Source organism: Erpetoichthys calabaricus, chromosome 6, assembly GCF_900747795.2.
Source record: "Erpetoichthys calabaricus chromosome 6, fErpCal1.3, whole genome shotgun sequence".
NCBI classification, from domain to species: Eukaryota; Metazoa; Chordata; class Cladistia; order Polypteriformes; family Polypteridae; genus Erpetoichthys; species Erpetoichthys calabaricus.
Genome location: NC_041399.2, coordinates 173,319,194 through 173,340,846, shown reverse-complemented (window position 1 = coordinate 173,340,846; position 21,653 = coordinate 173,319,194). Strand labels below are relative to the sequence as shown.

The window sequence follows — 21,653 nt, the reverse complement described above, 5'->3', positions numbered from 1 at the left end:
TGTTGTGAGGCGCCTATCACTTAAGATGGTGACCCTCTGAAATTTGTCTTCTGATTGAGTTGTGACTTTGGGTCTGCCAGATCTCTTCCTATCAGAGTTTCTTCCAGTTTCCAGTTGCCTTTGGATTGTGCAGGACACCGTACTCACTGACACTTTCATTTTTGTTGCAATTGGCCTGTACTTCTAAGGGTAATAATGCTCAGTCTCATTTAATATATTAATTAGTTTTTTTGGCATTATCACTGGAATTTACAACTTTCTACAGTGTTATATTGTCCAAGTTGTACTTCAGAGTGTATAGATACACAGTCTGTTCCAACTCTGCTTTATGACAGACAGAAGGTTTTTAAGTAATCAACAGAACTTGGGACACCTCTACAAATTATTTGTGTCAACATGTAAGGCATAATTTGCTTAAATTGCTGCAGACCATCTGTAGGTTGTAGCCTACTAGTTGTTCCCTGAAGAAGGCCCTTTTGTAATATTCTGAAATTTCCTTTTTTCAGCTTTTCTTAACCTAAACTTTAAATTTAAACCTCTGGCAGTTTGCTGCTTACCTTTCCACCATTTTAGGCCATTCATTGTATTTCAGCTGATTAAATTTAAAGAAAACATGGAAAAACTGAGGTGTTCTAAAACTTTTGACAGGTAGTATAAATAAAATTTAAGTTAAATAAGATGACACATTTGAAGAAAAAAAAAGAAAAAAAGCTTTACAGCGTTACACATATTATGACATTATGGTACTTCATCCAAGAACGTTAAGCTGCTCAGTGTATCTATCTATCTATCTATCTATCTATCTATCTATCTATCTATCTATCTATCTATCTATCTATCTATCTATCTATCTATCTATCTATCTATCTATCTATCTACTACGTTTTCTGATGTTTATGAAACTAACATACATAAATGAAGTGTGGGTGGGTATGCCACACATGCAAAGGACTGGTGTCTTATCCAAGGCTGGTTCCAGCCTCATACCTGATAGTGCTGGGCTATGCCCAATACTTGCAACCCTGAACTGGGCAAAGCATGCATGGGTAAGGGCGGCACGGTGGTGCAGTGGTAGTGCTACTGCCCCACAGTAAGGAGACAAGGGTTAGTGTCTTGGGTCCTCCCTGCCTGGAGTTTGCATGTTCTCTCCGTGTCTGCAAGGGTTTCTTCCGACTGTCCAAAGACATGCAGGTGAGGTGAATCCGACACACTAAATCTGCCCTAGCTGTGTGTGTGTTTGTGTGTGTTTCTGGGCAGGGTGTGTGTTTGTTTGCCTATGACTGACTGGTGCCCTGTCCAGGGTTTGTTCCTGCCTTGAACCCTATGATAGCTGGGATAGGTTCCAGAACCCCACTGTGACCCTGGTCTGGATTAAGCACGTTAGACTACGACATATGGATAATAAAGGAACGACCAACCAAACATTAAATAAAACTGGTGATGCTATATACATACACTCTTTATCCAACTGGATAGACATTATGAATCTTTCTAATAAATATAGTCTTTACAAGTGTCAATAAATTATTATTGCTTTTAGAGTCGGTTAGAACTTGTCTGATTTCCAGTACAAATAAAACCAAACTCATTTCAGCTGGCAGAAAAGTTGCGTAAGGAGCATTGCTTAGATGGTGTAAAGCAGTGTCACTAAGCAATTGCTGCTTGGGAAAGCAGAACCAAAAAAATGATGTAAACATGGTAAAGGAGGATCCATTGTTATGTAAAATTATACCCCATAATTAAAAAACAGTGTATGAATTTCAGTTACATTTTCCTTTCCTAAAGGACTCAACACAGTTAAATAAAACATTCCTGAAGTGGGCCAATGTTCAGAGGGCTAAGAAAACTGCTGTGTAACAGAAAGCAGTATATCCAATTTCAGCTCAACAAGATTTGAAATTTAATTAGCTCTATCTCTGTCCAATAATGTCCAAAAACACAACAAGGTAAAGCTATACATAATCTTTTTAAATGAAATTATGATATTAGATTTTGATGGTAATACTACAATATTGCATTTGCATTGGATTGACAGTGAAAGCCAACCACTTGCAACTCTTGAATTTCCTGGCTGCATTTCAGCGACTCACGTTTACTTTTAGATCAGTTATGTTTTTAAAAGCTTCACAGAAACAGAAACACTATCTACTGACACAGAAGCAGCTAATGGATTTACTATGGGTTATGAACAACCTCCTTTAACAGCGAGCAGAAACACTCATTGTGTTAGCAATCTTAATGTGCTACGGCACATAAAACGAAATAAATCTATTGTGGTGTCAAAGATCAGATCTTCAGCAGACTAACAGAATGAAAAACAAAACAAAATATATTATTTTAAACTTTAATTATGGCCACTCTTTTACTGACAACGTGCAGGGTAATTAGTAATAAAGGTAAATCCTGATGGAGAGTACATTACATATCATATATATTTAATATAAAAATCAATGTATGGAAAGGAGGCCCTCACACAATTAGCAGGCACAATATTACGATAATGTTAAAAATATGGGCTTCAAAATCAAAGCAAATAAAATGCATATTTACATTTCTAAACAGATATGGATTAGTAAAGTAGTGGCTGCATCGTTTAGCTGTTGGATGGCTTCATTTAAACTTTTCTTCACTTCTTTGTTTTATTCTTTTCTTTTGTTTTTTCAAGTTTTGAAATTCTTTCTGTCAGGTAACTAATCAAATCTGTTTTCTTTATGCTGATCTGTTAAGAAGAGATAGCGAATGCAAAGGTCTAATCTGCACCCCTCCTAAATTGCAATATGAACTCCCAAATGCAGAACAAAAAACAAAAATATCCAAACCAACCTAGAATGAGTTTCACGAGGTCCCTGCCATAAAACAGTAGATTCTTTCAAAATGGAAATTTAATACACACAAAAAGGGAAAGGACAAGCAGTACAAGTGCATAACCCATAATCTGCAATTTTACTGTCTGGCGTCCACTAAGCAATGGACTTTCTACAAGCGTCTGAAAGTACTTATTTGTTTACACTGTTCCAGCACATTTCACTTTTTCTGAATTGTATCCTCTGTTTGGCTGGCGCTGTTTTCCACTGGCATGTGATGGCCTTTTTAGGATAGCATGCAGCCTCAGGGGGACACCCTTAAAACATAAAAGTTTTTTTCAGTGCCAACCCATGTGGGCCTATTGATGAAATCTCTTCCCTAGGAATTCCTAACGGGACTTGTATGGCTGCCACTTCACAGATCTAGTGTCCTAGCTTTGAATTGCATGACGGGTTGTTGTTTCTATGTCTCCCAGTGTGTGTAAGAGTTTTCCTTCAGGTACACTGGTGTTCTTCCCATATCAGAAAAGACCGGTTGGTTAGTTGGATATGCAGCTCTAATTTGATTCTATGTGAGTGTGGACATGTCAGTTGGCCCTGCAATGGACTGTCACCAATCTTGTGCCCAGTGCTGCCATTATAGAGTTTAGACCTTAAAGTGGATTTAAGCAGTTGTGAGAATGTTATTTTCTGTTACTCATACGCATTAAATCTCAAATGTTAGGCCTGACCTTAGAGTAGAAGGACACCAGTGTCTCTGGATATTTCAATATGTTAGACAACAGACATTCATTTAAGTGGTCAAAAGAGAAGTGTGGCCAATTTACAGTAAGATAAATGGTTGTAGTTTTGGTATGTCTCAACAAAGGGCAACATCAGTTTAGCCAGCATGGATGAATTATCAGCATTGTTATGTCTGCTATGTACATTAAAGACACCTGTCACTAAATTATCACCTTCTATTTCCATTGTTCAGACGCACAACCTACTTGTTGCTAGGTTTATTTGTTTACTTATGATTTCCGCTAACAAATTTCACAAACTGCCCAATGACCAAAAAGCATAGACATTTTTATATGGAGAATCATAAAAGTAAATGCATCCACCCCCATTCTTAGTTCTTAGTTTGAGTCTAAATGCTGCTACAGACTACAGTTAAAAGTGACTCAATTCCAATGTTGGGCTCGTCCTATGTATATACAGTATGTACGTATGCATGCATGCATGCATCTATCTATCTATCTATCTACAGCATCTTGTTTGAGGGGTTTGATTTAAAACAGCAATCTGACAATGTCAGGACGTTGAACGGGACATTTGATTACATATGGCAATGTCTGTCTGCAAGAACTGTCTCAGAAATTTATACACTTGAGGCATGACATTTCAGAAAACACGTAGCAATTGAGATGTATTGGCAGGCTTCCTTTTTTCTGTATTTCCCATTTCTCTAAAAAGACTAAATCTGTGTCGCATGAGTGAAAATAAAAAAAATAATAAAAAATAAAAAAAAAATCACTATCTTAGCAGCAATATAAACAAACTCTCCCAGATAGAACTCTCTAATGCATCAGCCTTACGGTGATTGTGACAGCATTAATTATAATTTTACTAAGCAGACCAATAAACATATAAATTAAATTTAAGTCCCTGAAATAAAATGACTAAGCCTGGTGTATTCATAAAATTCCATTAAATCGAAGTATTAATGATTAGATTTAAATATCTACCCCTGATTACGTTTAACTATATAAGTACCAACATATGCAAATAATTCAATATCTTCATCCAATTATTGTACGACATTTGTATTTCCAGCACTTTTTGCTGTGTTGATCACTTAAATTTATTATGCTGCATCAGTGTCCACTATAGTAGACCTTGAGAATTATTATTATTCTTGTTGTTAGATTATTAACTATATCATAGCCTATATTTTTTGCCCCTTGATATCTATGGTAAGTTGGCACCAATGCCAAAAGCATAGTTGATAGTTGACAGGTACGTGTACATTAAGAGCAGGACATGAATTTAATGAACATAGTAAAGGCCAAAGCTTCTCTCTCACATGAAGACAAAAATAACCAAAAGATTAATGTCATTCCTTGCATTTTACAGCATAAAACAACCCTAATAGAGAAAAATTGTTGCATGTCACAGTAAAATTACATACTGTATGTTTCAAAAAGCAATCTGAATGTAGCCATGAACATTCTGAACAGCACAGTACCTAGGATAACGTTAACAAAAATGCAAATGATTTTCTTAAAAGGGGTAAACAAATTTACACAGGGGGTACAGATATGTACTTAAAGAGACAAAGGTAACAGGCTTTGAACATTAAAGACTTTTTTTTTAATAATGAGCCAATCATGTACCCATGAAGGTAACAGGCATGTTCTAGTTGGAGTAAGCAAAAATAAGCCATAGTGACTTCAAATATCTAAAGCAGGGGTGCCCACACTTTTTCGGCTTACAAGCTACTTTTAAAATGACCAGGACAAAATGATCTACCTACATTAAAAATATATATGAGTATACTTTATACATAAAATATATGTTGCCGTACCTTGCATAACTGAATAACCTTTATGGCACAATAACAATTCAATACATTTATGGTCACTACAGTATTTGGATTTAATAATCTTCATTTGGGAATGTGGGAAAAGGCTGACTTGCATAAATAAGTACGGCCGAATAATGCAGTCACGGAGGCAGCACATTTCCTCATGTTTGGGTACTTTTCCTCTGTGAATAAGTTCCAAAACTGTCCAAGAGCCCCAGACTTCAGCTGAATATCATCCTGTAGTGTCAAAATCTCATCCTCCACTGTAGAGGAGTTTTAGGTGAAACAGTGTTGCAATTTTTGAAGCGGGTGAATCGTCCTCAACATCTTCCCTAAATGGATAGCACTTAAATGTAGCAATTGGCTCAAGTAAAGTTGAGTCTTGAAACCGTCTGTCAAAGTCTGACAATTTTCAATCTGCTCTGTGTAGCGTATGCTGTCAAGTTGCGCACACACCTTCCATTGCGTCTCCAGCTCTGACGCCAGGTTTTGGATGTTCCCCAAATCAAGGCGCTGCAGCTTTGAGGACAGATGTTGCATTTTTCGTTTGAAAGCATTAACTGAGCTAATCATATTGACCATGGTTTTGTCTTTTCCTTGCAGCTGTAAATTAAGCTCATTCAACATGCTGATCAGATCGGAAAAAAATACCAAGTCTAGCGGCCATTGATCGTTATTACGTTGCTTGTATTCTGCATGTTTAATGACAAGGAGAAACTCCTTTTTCTCCAGTCTGGGGTCTTGAAATCTCAGCAGGAATTTCTCCCTAGCCATCTGCCTCAACGAAGGTCTCTTTTATCATCTCTCCATCTTGGAAGGACTTCTTATGCTTAATGATCGAATGACTCACCTGGAACGATGCTTCGGTGCGTCTGCCTTAGCTTTTGAATTCAGCCGAGTGAAAAATGACGGCTGTCCAATTAACTGCGATTTTAGTTCCCTCTCCTTTCTCTTTCTCAGATCGCTTTTCGGAAGGAAGTCAGTTTTGTAGTTTTTATGAACATTTCGAAAGTGCCTTTCCACATTTTCCTTCATTGGAATAGCAATGATAGATTGACAGATCAGACAAATGCACATCAATTGTGACATTATGAGAAAAAAAAATCCTCTTCCAATTCTACATCCAGCCCATACCAATAAAACAACATTTTTTTTTAAAAAATCCCTTCTTTAGTCGATATAAATTGGAAGGCTAACTAGATCACTTAGATAGCTGGAGTTTTGCAGTAGCTTGCGCGTTTGATCGTGCATGCGGGATGACCAGTGTGTTAGGAGAAAAGAGATCTCAGACTGGCCGTCCTGTATGTCAATCAAGTGGCAAATGCTATAGGGAGGATATATGATAGAGTAACATTTAAAAAAAAATTTTTTTTTGAATGCAACACGATCTACCTGCACTACCTTCCGATCTACCGGTCGATCGCGATCGATGTATTGGGGACCCCTGATCTAAAGCATGTAATCAAGAGAACATTATCCAAAAATATGAATGTCTTGCTGTATGTGGACAAAGATGATGGATTGAAAAATTATACACATAATTATATAATGCTATGGAAAGCCCCTGAACATCAGCTTTTCTACTTACTGCCACTTGATAGTACAACCTCCAGTTATTACTTTTTAATACTACTGATACTGTAAGGGGAAAAAACAGTAAAATTACTCCAAAATGTTGGCTCATCAATACCAACCCAACAGATGGAAAAAGTTGAAGTTTTCAGCAGTGTTTTGAGTTTCTAAACTGGCCACCCGATGTAGTGAAACCTTCCTAATCTTAGCAAAACAACTGATTTTCTTCAAAGCAGCCTGAAAATGTTCATTATATAAAGATAAATATTTGAAATTAACAGCAGCATAGCATAAATCAATAAATTACAGCACACAATCAGTTCAAAACAACACTAATTTTGTGGGTTGCTTCAGGATGGTATGCACTGTACAGAATATTAACATGAGAGTTTGAAATAGGCAACAATATCCACCTTAATAAAAGGATACGTGCCTGTGTGTCCGTATTGTCGCTATGTCTCTGTCATTCCAAAGATGGTGCATCTCAAATATTTGTCATACTAAAATGTATTGCATTTGTCATTCCAACAGATGGCACATCACAAACATTTGTAGTAATGCATTTTATTGCAAAAAATGTTTGTGATGCACCATCTGTTGGAATGACAAATGTAGTGCATTTTATTACACAATGCATTCTAATATGAGGTGGACCACAAATGTTAATGCTGATTTCTTAGATTTTAATCTGTCCTAGATGTGTAGCACAATTAGTAATATTAAAAGAACATACATTTATTTCCTTTCTCAATTGAGCAGCTCTTAGAAGAACTGGTACTGATGGAGAGAAACTACTGAAGAAGAAACCACAGTCATTTACACTGATGTCTGTGCTGTAATAGACAGACCTCCAACTTAGTTACAGTCAAATTTACTGTACAGCTTCGGACATGCATGATGTAGGTGCTGAACATAGCTGCATGTGAATCATTGTCATGTAAACAAGTTATATTTTCAAGAGGTGCCGAACAAGTCCATTGAACAACCTGCTTTGCAGATAATAAATGGCACCCATAATCAATGATATTCTCAATAGGAAAATACATTACAATATACTTTGTGCACTTGTGAAAGCTGTAATGTTGATATAAATGGATTATTCAAAAACTGAAAATATTAAATAAGCAGACTAGTTGGCAGACAACTAGTTACTGTGGTTACTGCTTTAGACCAAGTGTATATGCAGTGTGACGCATGTACAAAAGGGACCACCTTCCTGGCTTGGATGAGGTAAGCAGTTCCACCCCTGGACAGCAGGAGGTCCTGTTGCTAACAGTACCTTCCCTTTCCATCACAGTTCCAATAAGATGATCTAGGAGGATGACTTGCACCACCTACATCGCCCCAATTTGGCCACACCATAAAAACGAGCATCCCTCGAAAGAAGGAATTCATTTGGACCCAAACCATTATTGAGGACAGCCAATAGCCAACGCTGTACCAGGCCAATCTCACTTGAGCCCTGGGCATCATTTTTGTTGTTTTTGAGATGTGGATTAAACAATTAGTCCAGTTTGTGTCCCCACACTTCATTTTTGTTGTTTTCATTTCTGGCTAAGAAATTATTTGATGTAAACCTATAATAAGTCAACAAGTCCAGCTGACCAGAACAAGAATTTAACACCCTGGCTTTATTGGAATATTCAAACATATTTTGATTATTTTTAATGAACCTTCCTCTACAGGATGAGGTGAAATGGAGTTTACCCACACACACAACCATGTGAAAATGTCCATTGGCAACAAAAGGGAGAGTGCTGCTCCCCAAATGGAGGTTACAGTACTGCCATAATGGTGAAAGGGAGTTAGCAACAAGAAAAGTTTAAGAAATACTGTTCCAACCATGAAAGGGATAATCCATCCAGGAAGATAACTTCCTCATGTCTGTCTTACCCTGTGGTGTTTGTAATGATGCCCAGGAAAAATGTTTAATCTCACGTTTACATGGATTTTCTAATACAACTCAGAACAACAACAAACAATATTAAAATGTCCATTAAAAAATCTCAAGTTACTTCTGTCACATAAACTAATCATCTCAGTTGTCCAGTTTTAAACTCACAAACTCCCAAACACATGGATTTTTTGCTAAAATCAGAATCAGTGCAGGAAAGGAAATTCATTTCAAATAGGATTGAGCGTTTGAATTGAAGCCCCGCATCTCCCTTCATTCACTGGCTCAGAGTCCTTTCAGTTGGAACATGCTTCACTTTGGGGCACTGCTCTGATTTTCTTTAGGTATTTAACAATTTTAATATTTTAATATTGTTTGCTGCTGTTACAGTAAGTGTTGACCCCCACTGGCCCTCATTAAGGACTATCATATCAACAAACTAGTCACATTCATACTCAAAGAAAGCACTAGACATTGAGACAAGGAAGAGGATTAAACATTTTTTTTTGTTATGAGTACTAATTTAAAAGGTTTAAGGTGGATATGGAGATGGAATGTAAGTACAACTTGCATTATAAAAAGTTACTAAGGGGCATGATATAAACTGGTGTCAAAGGAAAAGGCTGTTTAGAAATTTTAAATACAGAATAAAGTTTGAAATGCTCTTTCCACAACTGCCAACAAACTTAATTATTTTTCTGAATTATGGATCCTTAACAATTTAATTTATAATGCATTTTGAGGCTGTGCCTCAAGTTCATCACCAATGAAGTTAAAAGAGATACTATAATGAACAAGACCTTCCTGCAAGTCACACAAATCAACATCAATACAAAGCTTTGATCTTTGAAGGGACTGAAGTCATCTATATAAATATGAATAAACTACATTTTCTAAAAGACAGATTTTTATAAAAGACCATGTATTTGAAGACTTAAGATAAGCACCTCCATCCTTTAACGTTTAATGAATCTCTGTTTTCCATTATATGCCTGTCGAGAGCCTCTTAAAGCATCATGCTACTAACAAAGGTATCAAGAGCTGGATAAGAGAGTAGACCAACATCTGATACACTCATTCATACTTAATTTAATTTACAGACTATAGACTCTAAATGAGGAAACGAGAGCATACACATGCTAAACAATAGGCTGCTTGGAATCAAAAACAGGTCTCTGGATCTGTGAGACAATGAGACAAGAGCGCTAACCACTGTCCAATTGTGCCAGCACCAAGATAAGCAAATCCAACACCTAATTTCATAAATATCTGGCTTAGTTGCCTTTGGGGGTTGCATAAATATTTTACAATTTCCCTTGCATAATTTTTTCAGAAAAACATCTGGTCATAATCCCAAACCAACGTGATCTAGCAAGTCATGTACCGAGTAAGATGAAGCTGAGCAAACATTCATTATTTCAAATCCTCCTCTTTGTCTGGCAAATAAGGTGCTTAGCCGGCCATGTTGTAATTGGCAGTTACTTACCTGTCACTTTATGCTGAAATGCTGACACTTCTAAAATGCAACAAGAACTGATTTCAATGTCATCATTTAAATTAAAAGACCACTATAATGGTTTCTTCCAATGGTGGTCTTTTTTTTTATATCAGTACGGGGAGGCAATGGCCCAATTCTGTTGGAGATGATCATAAGCTATTAATTTAAGTGTTATTGTAAGCATTTATATAAACCCGTTTAAAAAAATCATACTTCATAATCTACACAATCTCCCAGAAAAGAGATTAAAAAAAGCTATCTCAGTAAGTCAGGGCAAACAATTTCCAAAATAAAAATGACAGCATCGAGACTACAAACTTACTCATGCATACGGCCCATCAGCAATGATTCCATAAAACAGGCATCAACAGAAATATTCCATCTGATGATACATAGTACTCTTATTAAGCACCTTCCCACTCATGTGTTAAACAGTGGTTGAGCACGAATTAACCAAGATAAGCAACGATGCTGCATTCCTGAAACATGACCTAAGAAACACTTGTCATCTTTATTGTTCATTACAGAGCTGCTCAGTACAATATGCTAACTAATCCCATTACATTAATCCATGGGAAACAACTTATTGCATGATAACAGCCTACCAGCAGAGTTTAATTTATGCAGAATTCAAATGAGCAGCAAATCAAAATAATTAATTACAGTTTCTGTTTGATTAACTTTGCTGCAGCACTATTAATAAATGCTCTTTAAATATCTGTGCATTGGTATTTTATGAAAGTCAACCATCTTCTGCAGAATGGATTGGTGATTTATACTGAACTGATCATATCATTGTTTGACTGACACATTCATTTAAGATAAACTAACTGCAATAAATTGGAAGTTTGATACCATTGACAATCACAGATATGTATTTTTCACTTAGAAGGCACGTTAGAATCCACCTCCTGGGACGATAGCTACAAGCTTTACCAGGTATACTGTACTTCTACACAACAGCCCAGAGCTATTAAGTTCACTTTGGTTTGTGGGAGAATAATTTTAGGGTAACATAGCTTTAATCTTAAAGAAATAGCATAAAAGGGTTAATAAATGTGGGAAACGAGATAAAGGTCAAGTGAACAACAAAATGTACACTGCAATATAAGATTTGGTTTAGGAAAAATACTGAGATGCTCAAGTAAATAAAGAATGCACCAGAAGAAAGGCTGATGTAATATACAAAAAGTACTGAAGGATGACTAAGAAATCAGCAGATGTCCTATAAATGAGAATGGACAGTTGTTATATGCACAGAAATTTCAAGGGTGGTGTCTCATCTCAAAAGATAGAATAAGAACCAGAATATAATATACTTTTATTTTATATAAATCATTTGAGTGTAAACCAAAGGACCAACCAGAGTAAAATGTATGCATTGATTAACAATGTATGCAAATTCAACAGTTTATAAAATGAACCTTTATCCTTTGTTTCTTTGACCATTCTCATCATTCTGACCGTGCTGTAACAGACTGCTTTTGAAGAATGCTCCCTCCAAGGCATTTTGCGGAGGAGTAATTAAAAGATACAATGAACTGCTTTTCTCCACCCTGATTACTGAATTGTCCTGTTAGAGGATGTTTCTTTCTTTAATAAGATGTTAAATTTCAACCACAGTTTCTATGAAGTTTCATATACTAAATTGATATGAAAGCTATAGTTCTGAATCTCACAGCAGTAGTGACCACAGATAATTGATCAGAAAATTACATTTTACTCCTGTCCACAGTTTTAAACAAAAAAAAAGTTGTGGTTCTAAGTCACTTAATCTTTAGTAAATTTTTCCTTTCTATAATCTAATTTGTTATGGAAAAAGGCACATTAGTCCTACATGGAGATATGAGAAATATCCTCCTTCTGACACAATACATAACCTAGCAAGTAAAGATGTTCCATGTCATTGCTAACTTCTGAAACCCATTAAGTATGTGAAATATGCTGATGAGACAAGAATGATTTTGTACTTCAGTTATTTCATAGGAGGAGTAACAACTGAAAAAGAGTTTGTGGATTACGTTTTTTGGCCTAGTAGGTATATTCTGTACATTCATATGTATGGCTGATTTTGTTTGGTAGAAAATGTTAAAGTTGTATGACTGAAATATTGAGCATCTGTACTGAAACCCAGAATTTCTGGGTACTCATTGCAAACTGAGAAGTCTCGATTCTGACTAATTGGCACTGAAATATGCAGCTCTACTTGGCAACAGTAAACAGTTTGGATTTTTACAAATTTGTAATTCATTGTTTAAAAAAAATATTAGCATGTAGTCTAATTTCAAAGGCACCTTAAACAAAGTTTAATAAAGGTTATGCAGGGTCACTATCATTGTGTGTGCAGAGTACAGTAAAATTCTTAGTTGCACATGTATATGTATTACATTCTTTGATTGTGTTGCTGATCTCGTCCTGAATTTTTTTAATAAGTGCGATATACCTTATGATTTCCATCAAAAATAAAAACATTACAATGAACTTTAGATAAAACCTGTTAAATCACAATACATTACCTGAACATGTCCCCAAGACCTTTGAGCATTCCTCCTTTCTTTGTCTTATTCTTGTCCTTTTCTTTGTCTCTTTCTTGTTTCTTCTTTTCTTTTCCAGTTTTGTCTTTTTCTTTTCTCTTATCATCTTTGACTCGACTGCCATTCATCTGTTTGTCAATGGATGAAGGCCCACTGAAAGTGGCCACGTCACTGGCTGTAGATACAGACTCTCTTCCTGATCTTGAGCTTTCTTCTGTGTCCTCTTCCACTAAAAAGGTTAAGACAAACACCACAGTGAGTTGTGACAACACAGGGCATAACTAAGAGATGTGACTAGTGGTAGAAAAAGTACAAAAAGATTTACTCAAGGAGAAGTATTACTATATAGACAGAATTTTACTCAAGTAACAGCATGAGCAATATATACATATCAATGAAACAAATTTTATTTATCGAAAGATATATTAATGACATATTAATACATTACATGCCAAAGTCCGGACACCCCTGGCCAAAATACATATTTGGTTGATAATGAAGTTTAAAAAAAAGTAAATAGTAAATAGATCTTTGACAGCAAACAAACTAATATAGAAGAAATTTTGTGAAAATATAATGTATGATTACAATTTAGGGCGGCACGGTGGCTTGAGAATGGTTCAATCGATTTATATGAAATTTGGTTAATATATTCATCTTGGTGCAGCACGGTGGCGCAGTGGGTAGAGGTGCTGCCTCACAGTTAGGAGACCCAGGTTCGCTTCCCGGGTCCTCCATGCGTGGAGTTTGCATGGGTTTCCTCTGGGTGCTCCGGTTTCCTCCACAGTCTAAAGACATGCAGGTTAGGTGCATTGGTGATTCTAAATTGTCCCTAGTGTGTGCTTGATATGTGGGTGTGTGTGTGTGTGTGTGCGCACCCTGCGGTGGGCTGGCGCCCTGCCTGGGGTTTGTTTCCTGCCTTGTGCCTTGTGTTGGCTGGGATTGGCTCCAGCAGACCCCCGTGACCCTGTAGTTAGGATATAGCGGGTTGGATAATGGATGGATGGATGACAATTTATTTCATAAACTAAAATAGGTAAAAAAAAAATTAAATAGTAAAAGTGCCATCTGCAAAAGTTTGAGCATCAGTATGATATACTGAGATGTTCCCACTTACAGAGGCAGAGGGAGTAACAAGAGCAAATGTAATTCATCACTTTAGTGTAAAATAACACTAGGAATGGTTGTATGAGAATCACTTATTAAACACAACTATAGGTCTTCAATGGATGGGTGGTGAATAATTTCACCTTTTCCATATTTGTTCAGAAACTCCTGAAAGATAAACACTTAATTCATTCTAAAAAGAAAATGGATTTCATTTTATTAAAATAACCAGATATGAACAAATGCTTCAGTGCGGATACTAAGATGTTATACCCTACTCACAGAATGGCAGAAACCTCCACAGAATCCTGAAATATTTTCACACTGTAATTTGTGTAAATTAAAACTAATGTGTATTTTGTTCTCTTTCTACTTATTATCCCAGAATGAATGCAAAGTCAGATATTTCTTTTCGAACATCTGTGTTTTTGCTTTAAAAAAGAAATTAGTATTTCACGATTACTTGATCAAATACAAAAACTATAGTTCACATATAGAAGCCATGACTTGTGGTCAAGTCTCCACTGTTCTCAGTCGTTTCCAATCGTATTACTTTAATGTAATAGAGGGATTAATAAGCTAAAATTAAATAACAGGTAAAACTGCTGGAAAAAGTGGTTGTTTGGTGAAGTTTGAAAAAAAATGCACTCCACACTCCCCCTTTTAATTTAAAGCTGCTTATAAAATGATTATTGGACATTGGTCAACTTCTTCCATTTTGTCCTTATTTATATCCTTCTACAAAAACTTCAAGATTGCAGGAACCCTGTACTCCAAAAGTTGCATTCTGAATGTAAGAATCATATCCAAATTGAGATCTATAGGAATCAGGATTTCAAATACAATAGAAGAATCTGATTTCATGTGTCGATTTGTCAGGAATGTGGAAGGATGGAACATCATGACAAATACGTCATCTGAAATTATTCCTGATGATACAAATAAACAAAGCCTTACAGCATACACCTGTGCACAGTGCAGTGCCTTGTCAATGATAGCACAACCTGGTGGTGAAATTCCATAGATACAGATAAATCCCACAAAACACATAGGCACTTTATTCTCTAATAGACTGGCGTCTACAAGTAGTGTCCTGTCAGGAAGACAAATTCATTACAATAACGGTCAGGGCATATAAATTTGTTCCTTCCACTGAAACTAATTGGGCTCCCCTGACAATTTTTTTCTTGGTTAAGATCATAGGTTTGGGAGCAAAAAAATAAACCCCTATTTCTTTAAAACTAACCACAACTAAGAAGCTAAACTTTTTTTTTTTTTTTAAAGTAAAAACTCTCTAGATGGACCGCTGACATATGTTGGGCAGTATCTTTTGTTTAAGAGAATAAACAGTTTTCATCTTACCACTGGCATGGTCACTCCAGCCCAGGTACACTCATTATATTTCAATGATTTAATTAAGCCTTTCTAGATAATTCTATCATTTACTACCAAACATGAAGGCATACTTAATGTGCTATTTAAAAACTACTGTAATGAAATTTTCTTCACTGTCTAATGACGCTTAAATATTTTAAATAGCTATTTTCTTTCACCTATAAAAATAAGCTGTTTTTGAAAGACAATTGCTCTCCTTTCTCGTATCAACGGGTGCACATTTGAAACAATAATATATGCCAAACAATCAGGGAAAACTATTGCACTTTAAGCTGCATTAATGTAGTGTAAGGTACCACTTTCATTTGAATAGGACCTCATTATGAGGGAGATGTGAGGTTGATGAGCAGTACTTAATGTTCTGAACATGAAAGGAAAGTGTTTTGATTAATGCTGATTGGAAGATATGTTTTTGTGGCTTTTAAAATTATCTACGCACACTACAACCCCATTGTACCTGCAGTGCTGATATACATGATAGGTTTAGCCTTGAGAACTTCGGTATGTCAAGGGAAAATCCCAGCATTTGTTATTTAGCACAAATAGGCAACACATTTTTTTTAAACTTTTTGCATGTTTAACTGAAAAATCAAATATCAATGTGAACTATTGCTTTCATGAATGGGTAAAAATTCTAAAAATGTTTGTGACAATAAATGTTTCTGTATATTTTCTCTTCAACCAGATACTTCTGTGATAATGTATCTTCAAAATTTGAGATATTCCTCAACGTCAAGTGCCTTCAATACAGTAAGTCCTTTACTGATGCAGTCCAAAGGTTGTTACTGGTAAGGGACTAATGTATTTAATGGGGATTTATGTGCACTTGCTATTGCTGCTGGAGGAAAAAATATTCCAAAGTTTTCAAGTTAATACTTGGTTTCTGTCACTGCTAATATGTTTCAAAAATAGCAACCACCACAAAACAGCTAGACCAGGAACCAAGACAGCTAAAACGAATTTTGTTTGCAGCAAAAATATACACAAGTAGGTCTTTAAATTAAAATGAGAATGAATATTAGGGTTGACCAAAACCCATGGAAATATGTAAGAGGTAAGTAAAGAAATATCCCTAGGAAGGAAGGGATGAATGTCAAATGATGAGAGCTGAACCTCTGAAGTCACAGACTGGCACTCCTGCCTCTCACATGCACAGGAAGACTGAGTCTATGTGTACAAAAACTAGAAGCAGAATTCATCAGGGGTATCAGCCAGTAGTGCAGCAATGTCATGTTCCTTTATGGGTAAACGATCTTATGAATCAAAAGTGGGTACCGGAGGAAACAAGGAGGACTTGGAAACCTTTATTTCCGACTGTATCAACTGCCCTCAGCAGAGGGTGGGCAACCAGCTGGCCTAGGTCATTCTGATTTTCATGATGCAGAACCTGATTAACATCAGATCTACTCTTTGATTTGCTTGTTTCTGTTTTCCGGCCGTGGCCCTCCAGAGGTTCATTTTTTCCCCTATGGCCATCGTAGGAGTTTTTTGTTTTCCTCTCCATCGTGTCAGGTGGTCAAACATTCACATTCAGGAATCAAGAACTTCATCTACATCCTAAATCAACTGAAGCCGCTTTGGACTGTTTTTATTTGCTTTTGTATCTTTTCATTGACTTTAATGACATCAGACTGTTTCTACTAAATGGGTTGTCTAGGTAAAATGTAGATGCATACCATATTTATTTATTTTTATACAGTATATATTAATTAGAACTGGTTGTTCTATTGGCAACCTTAATATGTAAGTGTATAAATATTTTAATTAGAACACCTTTTTGTTGATTTGCTTTGCATTTTAGTGGTTAAATTTTGCTTAACAATACCTGGTTGATTTTGTATTTGGTATACTTAGCTTTATTAGAAATTATCATAGTATTAATTAAGGATAATAATCCAAGTAAATGTGGTAAATCTTTGTTTTTATTGATTAATTTCTGGGAACCACCTTAAGTTGCATGTAAATGTATGATAAGGTGCTATATAAACAAAGTTAGTATTATTATTATTAAAAGTGGGTAGAAGTTGACTTGGTGGCCGTTAATCTGCAGCCTTCAGTTAACAGAATGCTGCTGTACTGGTTATAACTGGTTACAACTGGTTAACATTACTCGGAATCTCTGATATGCAGCTGACTTCTCATTCTACACAACTGAGTGTTTCACAATTGCCGACATTTCACTTACATAGCCTCGGAAGCTCTCTAATAAGGGTGGCACAGCATGTAACTCTGAGCTTTAACATGTCTTTATTTCTTAACTATCAGGAAGTGATCATTTTTTAAGCCAGCTCTTACATTTGCAAGCAGTAGAATTAATCATGGCTTTGGTTCTTTGTGCAAAAAAAAAGAAAAAATTGCCATAACATTCTGAAGTTTTAAGTCATGTAATTTTACTGTATTTAAAGTAAACATTGCATTTATTCTAATTGAAAATCTAGTGCCATTTGGAATGAGAACTGCTTTAATTTGATTTTGCTACCAATGGTGAGCAGTGTAAAAGGGTATCTACTGGGTATTGCTGGTGTTTATGGTTATGAACTCAATATACTCTGCAAAATTTCCTAGAATATCCTAGAATCCTAGAATAAAAGCAATATGAAGATAGTGTATATTAATGAGCAATGTAGCCATCTATTTAGATATATGTTGGTCTCATTTATTGTTTTCTATTAAGGAGGAGGAGGTTAGGAGCAGACACTGATACATCGCATTGACGCACCCACCACATGACAAACAAACTCAGGATTTTCTATTAAGCCATCCCATTAATTATTTTTTATTTTTAATGCATAGAGGCAAACCGCCTTCAGTACTTTTTATCACTACTGTTTAAGGAAGAAAATGCAACATGATCCTCTGGATAAGTGGGTTTAAAAAATGCATTCATGCAAGGATGTTATTATTATTAACCAATTGGCAACATAATATTGGCAGTCATTGGCAAAGCAAACACACTGCAACACCCTAGAGATGGTACGTATTTTTAAAACAACCCAGTAATACAAGCTTTCATTGCTTTGCAAAGCTAATCCGCTCCTGACAACCCCTCAATTAGGTGAGTTTGTTTAAGCGCAAGCGTGTAATGACTACTCATTTAAATGGAAAGAACTTTTAAGCATTTCCTGGCACACAAAAAATTATCCAAATTTTTTCCTCAAAATCACCAACATACATGACAACATACAATCTAGCCACACTCTATTTCACAGTACTTGGAATGTCCGCAAACACTGGCAGGAAAAACTCTGTATCACTGAGGTAAATAAGAATAAATGTGGTATTAAATAGCTTTCTTTGTATACCTGAATTTTTATGAAGCAGTTACTTTTAAGTAGCTGAGTTGCCCATCTTTGATGGGCAGATATACTTCAAAAACTATAGAAGATTAAACAAAATGTGATTTAATTTCATAAAGGCCTATTCCAATTTATAATGCATATTGATAATATATTTATGGAAATGTTACAAATAAATTGAATTAATAAATATAAAAGTAATCTGAGGTGAATATATCAGGTGTCAAGCGATTGCTTCTTTATAAACAGCTTTATTTGTTGTATTTTGGGCAGCACATATAAGCAAAGACCTGTTTGAAGCAAGTAACATGAAGCTGCACCTGACAGAAACAATCTGTTCTTAAATCAATGCCTGCAATTTTCAGTGGCTGACCTTGTGATTTGTTTATGGTCATAGCAAAGCAGAAAGAAATAGGAAACAAATACAAAATTGCAGATGTTTAAAAAAGAACAGAAAATTATTGGGTCAGTGGTATTCTTGGGATGAAAACAATTTGGCCTGTTCTGTCACCTGTCCATATTTCAGCCTCTATTATGTGGCTGATGAGAGCTACAACTTTCAATGTATGGTTTCAAATGGTTGTTTTGATGTCCTTGGCTTTCAGAATCCTGCACTTTCTTCTGGCATCAGCAAATCTTGGATTTAAATTGGTTCACTTTCTAGAAGGCATATTACTTGAAAATGAATGAAAAAAAAAAAGAAAATAGAAATAGCAAAACATACTGACTTTATTCCACAGAACATGAATGGTTAGATCTGACAGGGTGTACCCTCAACGAAAATGTTTACTGTCAAAGTCTGAGAGTTAGCCCCTAGGGGCAGTACGGAGGAAATTTGAACACTGCTTTTCAAGTGGGTCTACCTTTAATTTATCCCTAAACTTTTGTGACAATTTAGTTGTATGTATCCTTGATTTGGGACTGAAAATGTAAAAACCAAAAGTGTCACAAAGCAAAATGCTCAAAGAAGCTGCCCCCGAGACCAAAGAAGACTGGGGGTAGAAAAAGTAGCCTATACAGTGACAGGGATCAGATGAATATCCATCCATTATCCAACCCGCTATATCCTAACTACAGGGTCACAGGGGTCTGCTGGAGCCAATCCCTGCCAACACAGGGCGCAAGGCAGGAAACAAACCCTGGGCAGGGCGCCAGCCCACTGCAGGGCACACACACACACACCAAGCACACACTACGGACAATTTAGAATCGCCAATGCACCTAACCTGCATGTCTTTGGACTGTGGGAGGAAACCCACGCAGACATGGGGAGAACATGTAAACTCCACGCAGGGAGGACCCGAGAAGCGAACCCGGGTCTCCTAACTGCGAGGCAACAGCGCTACCACTGCACCACGTGCCGCCCCATGATGAATATATTAACCAAATTTCATATAAATCGATTGAACTGTTCTCAAGCGATGTCCAGACATACAGGCAGAAATTCTTAACTCTACTTATATAGCTTTAAGAAAAGCTTGCTTTTTTCAATTATTTGACTGTTACATAGCTAAGAGTTACTCTGTTACTCAAACATCAGGTAACATTAACATTTCAGATGGAGTATGCCCACTGCTTTCTTTGAAGCAGACTTTTACTGTTGTTTTTTTTATTTGCCTGACTTCATTTCACTTTTCGTACACTCTTATGCTCTTGCACCTCGGCTGTAAATGTGCACTCCATCCATACTCATTATGTCCTTGTTGGTAGTCCACCTTTCCATTACCACTAGCAAAAATAGTGATGCTGCTCTTTATTTGTTAGTGGCTCTTCAATATACAAAACAAAAAGAATGTTAGGGAATGTAAATGGTGCTGCTCATTGCTTCTGAGCCGTTTTTTTTTTTAAACATAACTGAACTAACCAGATTAAGAAAGTGCTACCTCTTTTACTTTGAGTTCTGCATATTCAAGTAATTGCTCGGGACTCAATACTGAGGTTTAGAGTGGTGTTGGTAAAGTTCACTACAATAATACTGGCCTAAAAGCCACTCGGTTTAATCTTTTCTTAAACCCACAATGCCACAGCACCTTTGGCATCTTTATATCAAAGTATTTTATGGTACAACCACTTTCTTTTGCAAATTCAACAGTGAAACACTGAATCTTTAATCAGTAAGTGAGATATTTTGGGAATTTCAGGCAAGTGCTGAAAAACGTGGTTATTTAATGAAAGGCCACTACTGGGCCTGCCAGGCTGCTACGACATGTTAGAGAGGTGGTTGGCTTGAGTTAGACCTTGCAAACCACTACTCCAAGAGGACATATACAACAGCTTTACAAAGACACTGAAGTGCTAAAATAAATTAGCTGCTTCATCTTTATAGACTACCGCTACAAAGAGCGTGAAGGTGTTACATAGAGTACTACTCTGCAATACTGAACTTTCAGTCTACACCCCCTCCCCCTGTGGACTGGATTCTCACTTTATCATTAGCGGCAAGTTCAGATAAAGCATTAGCACTCCAAACAGCCCAATGTTATTTATATAACATGCTGCAAGAATGTTTGCTTTGAAGAAACTGTTTTCGTCTCCAGATGATCTGAAGTGGGGCAGTTCAAATTCCCTGCCTGATAATTTATGAGTTTTATGTTGTTGCACGCTTTATTCCAGTGGGGCTGAAACACAACAGAACAGGGAGGCACTCCTCTACAGATTTCTTTGCACCACAGTTGCTGCAATTATGAACTGCAACTACAGGTTCTCTATTCAAGGCCATAAATAAAAAATGCTGTCTTTTGTAAATACAGTATGCCAAAAGTAAGCAGTGCAATGTCCGGCCGCATCAGAGATCATCTTGAGAACCAAAGCTGCCTCTGAGTGTCACCGGGAAATTAACTACCTTCCAGACACCCAGCTGTAATAAAACAAAGCAATTTCAACATGGCTGTCAAGCAGCTAATTCTAATTAATGCAGCTCTGATTACATGTTTAAATAAGCAATAAATTAAAGCCGAGTTCTTAATTGCTGACTAGTTATCAGC

The 21,653-nt window shown here is 36.4% G+C and overlaps 1 protein-coding gene across 6 annotated transcripts in view; it reads right to left on the bottom strand.

Moving 5' to 3' along the window:
* Positions 1-21,653, bottom strand: part of pard3aa (par-3 family cell polarity regulator alpha, a) — a 971,084-nt gene that overhangs the window by 245,575 nt on the left and 703,856 nt on the right. For all 6 annotated transcript variants that reach the window (XM_028804116.2, XM_028804120.2, XM_051929054.1 and 3 more), the window contains one exon: positions 12,854-13,100. In XM_028804116.2, coding sequence (XP_028659949.1) covers positions 12,854-13,100 — 247 coding nt within the window. The remainder of the gene's footprint in view (positions 1-12,853; positions 13,101-21,653) is intronic.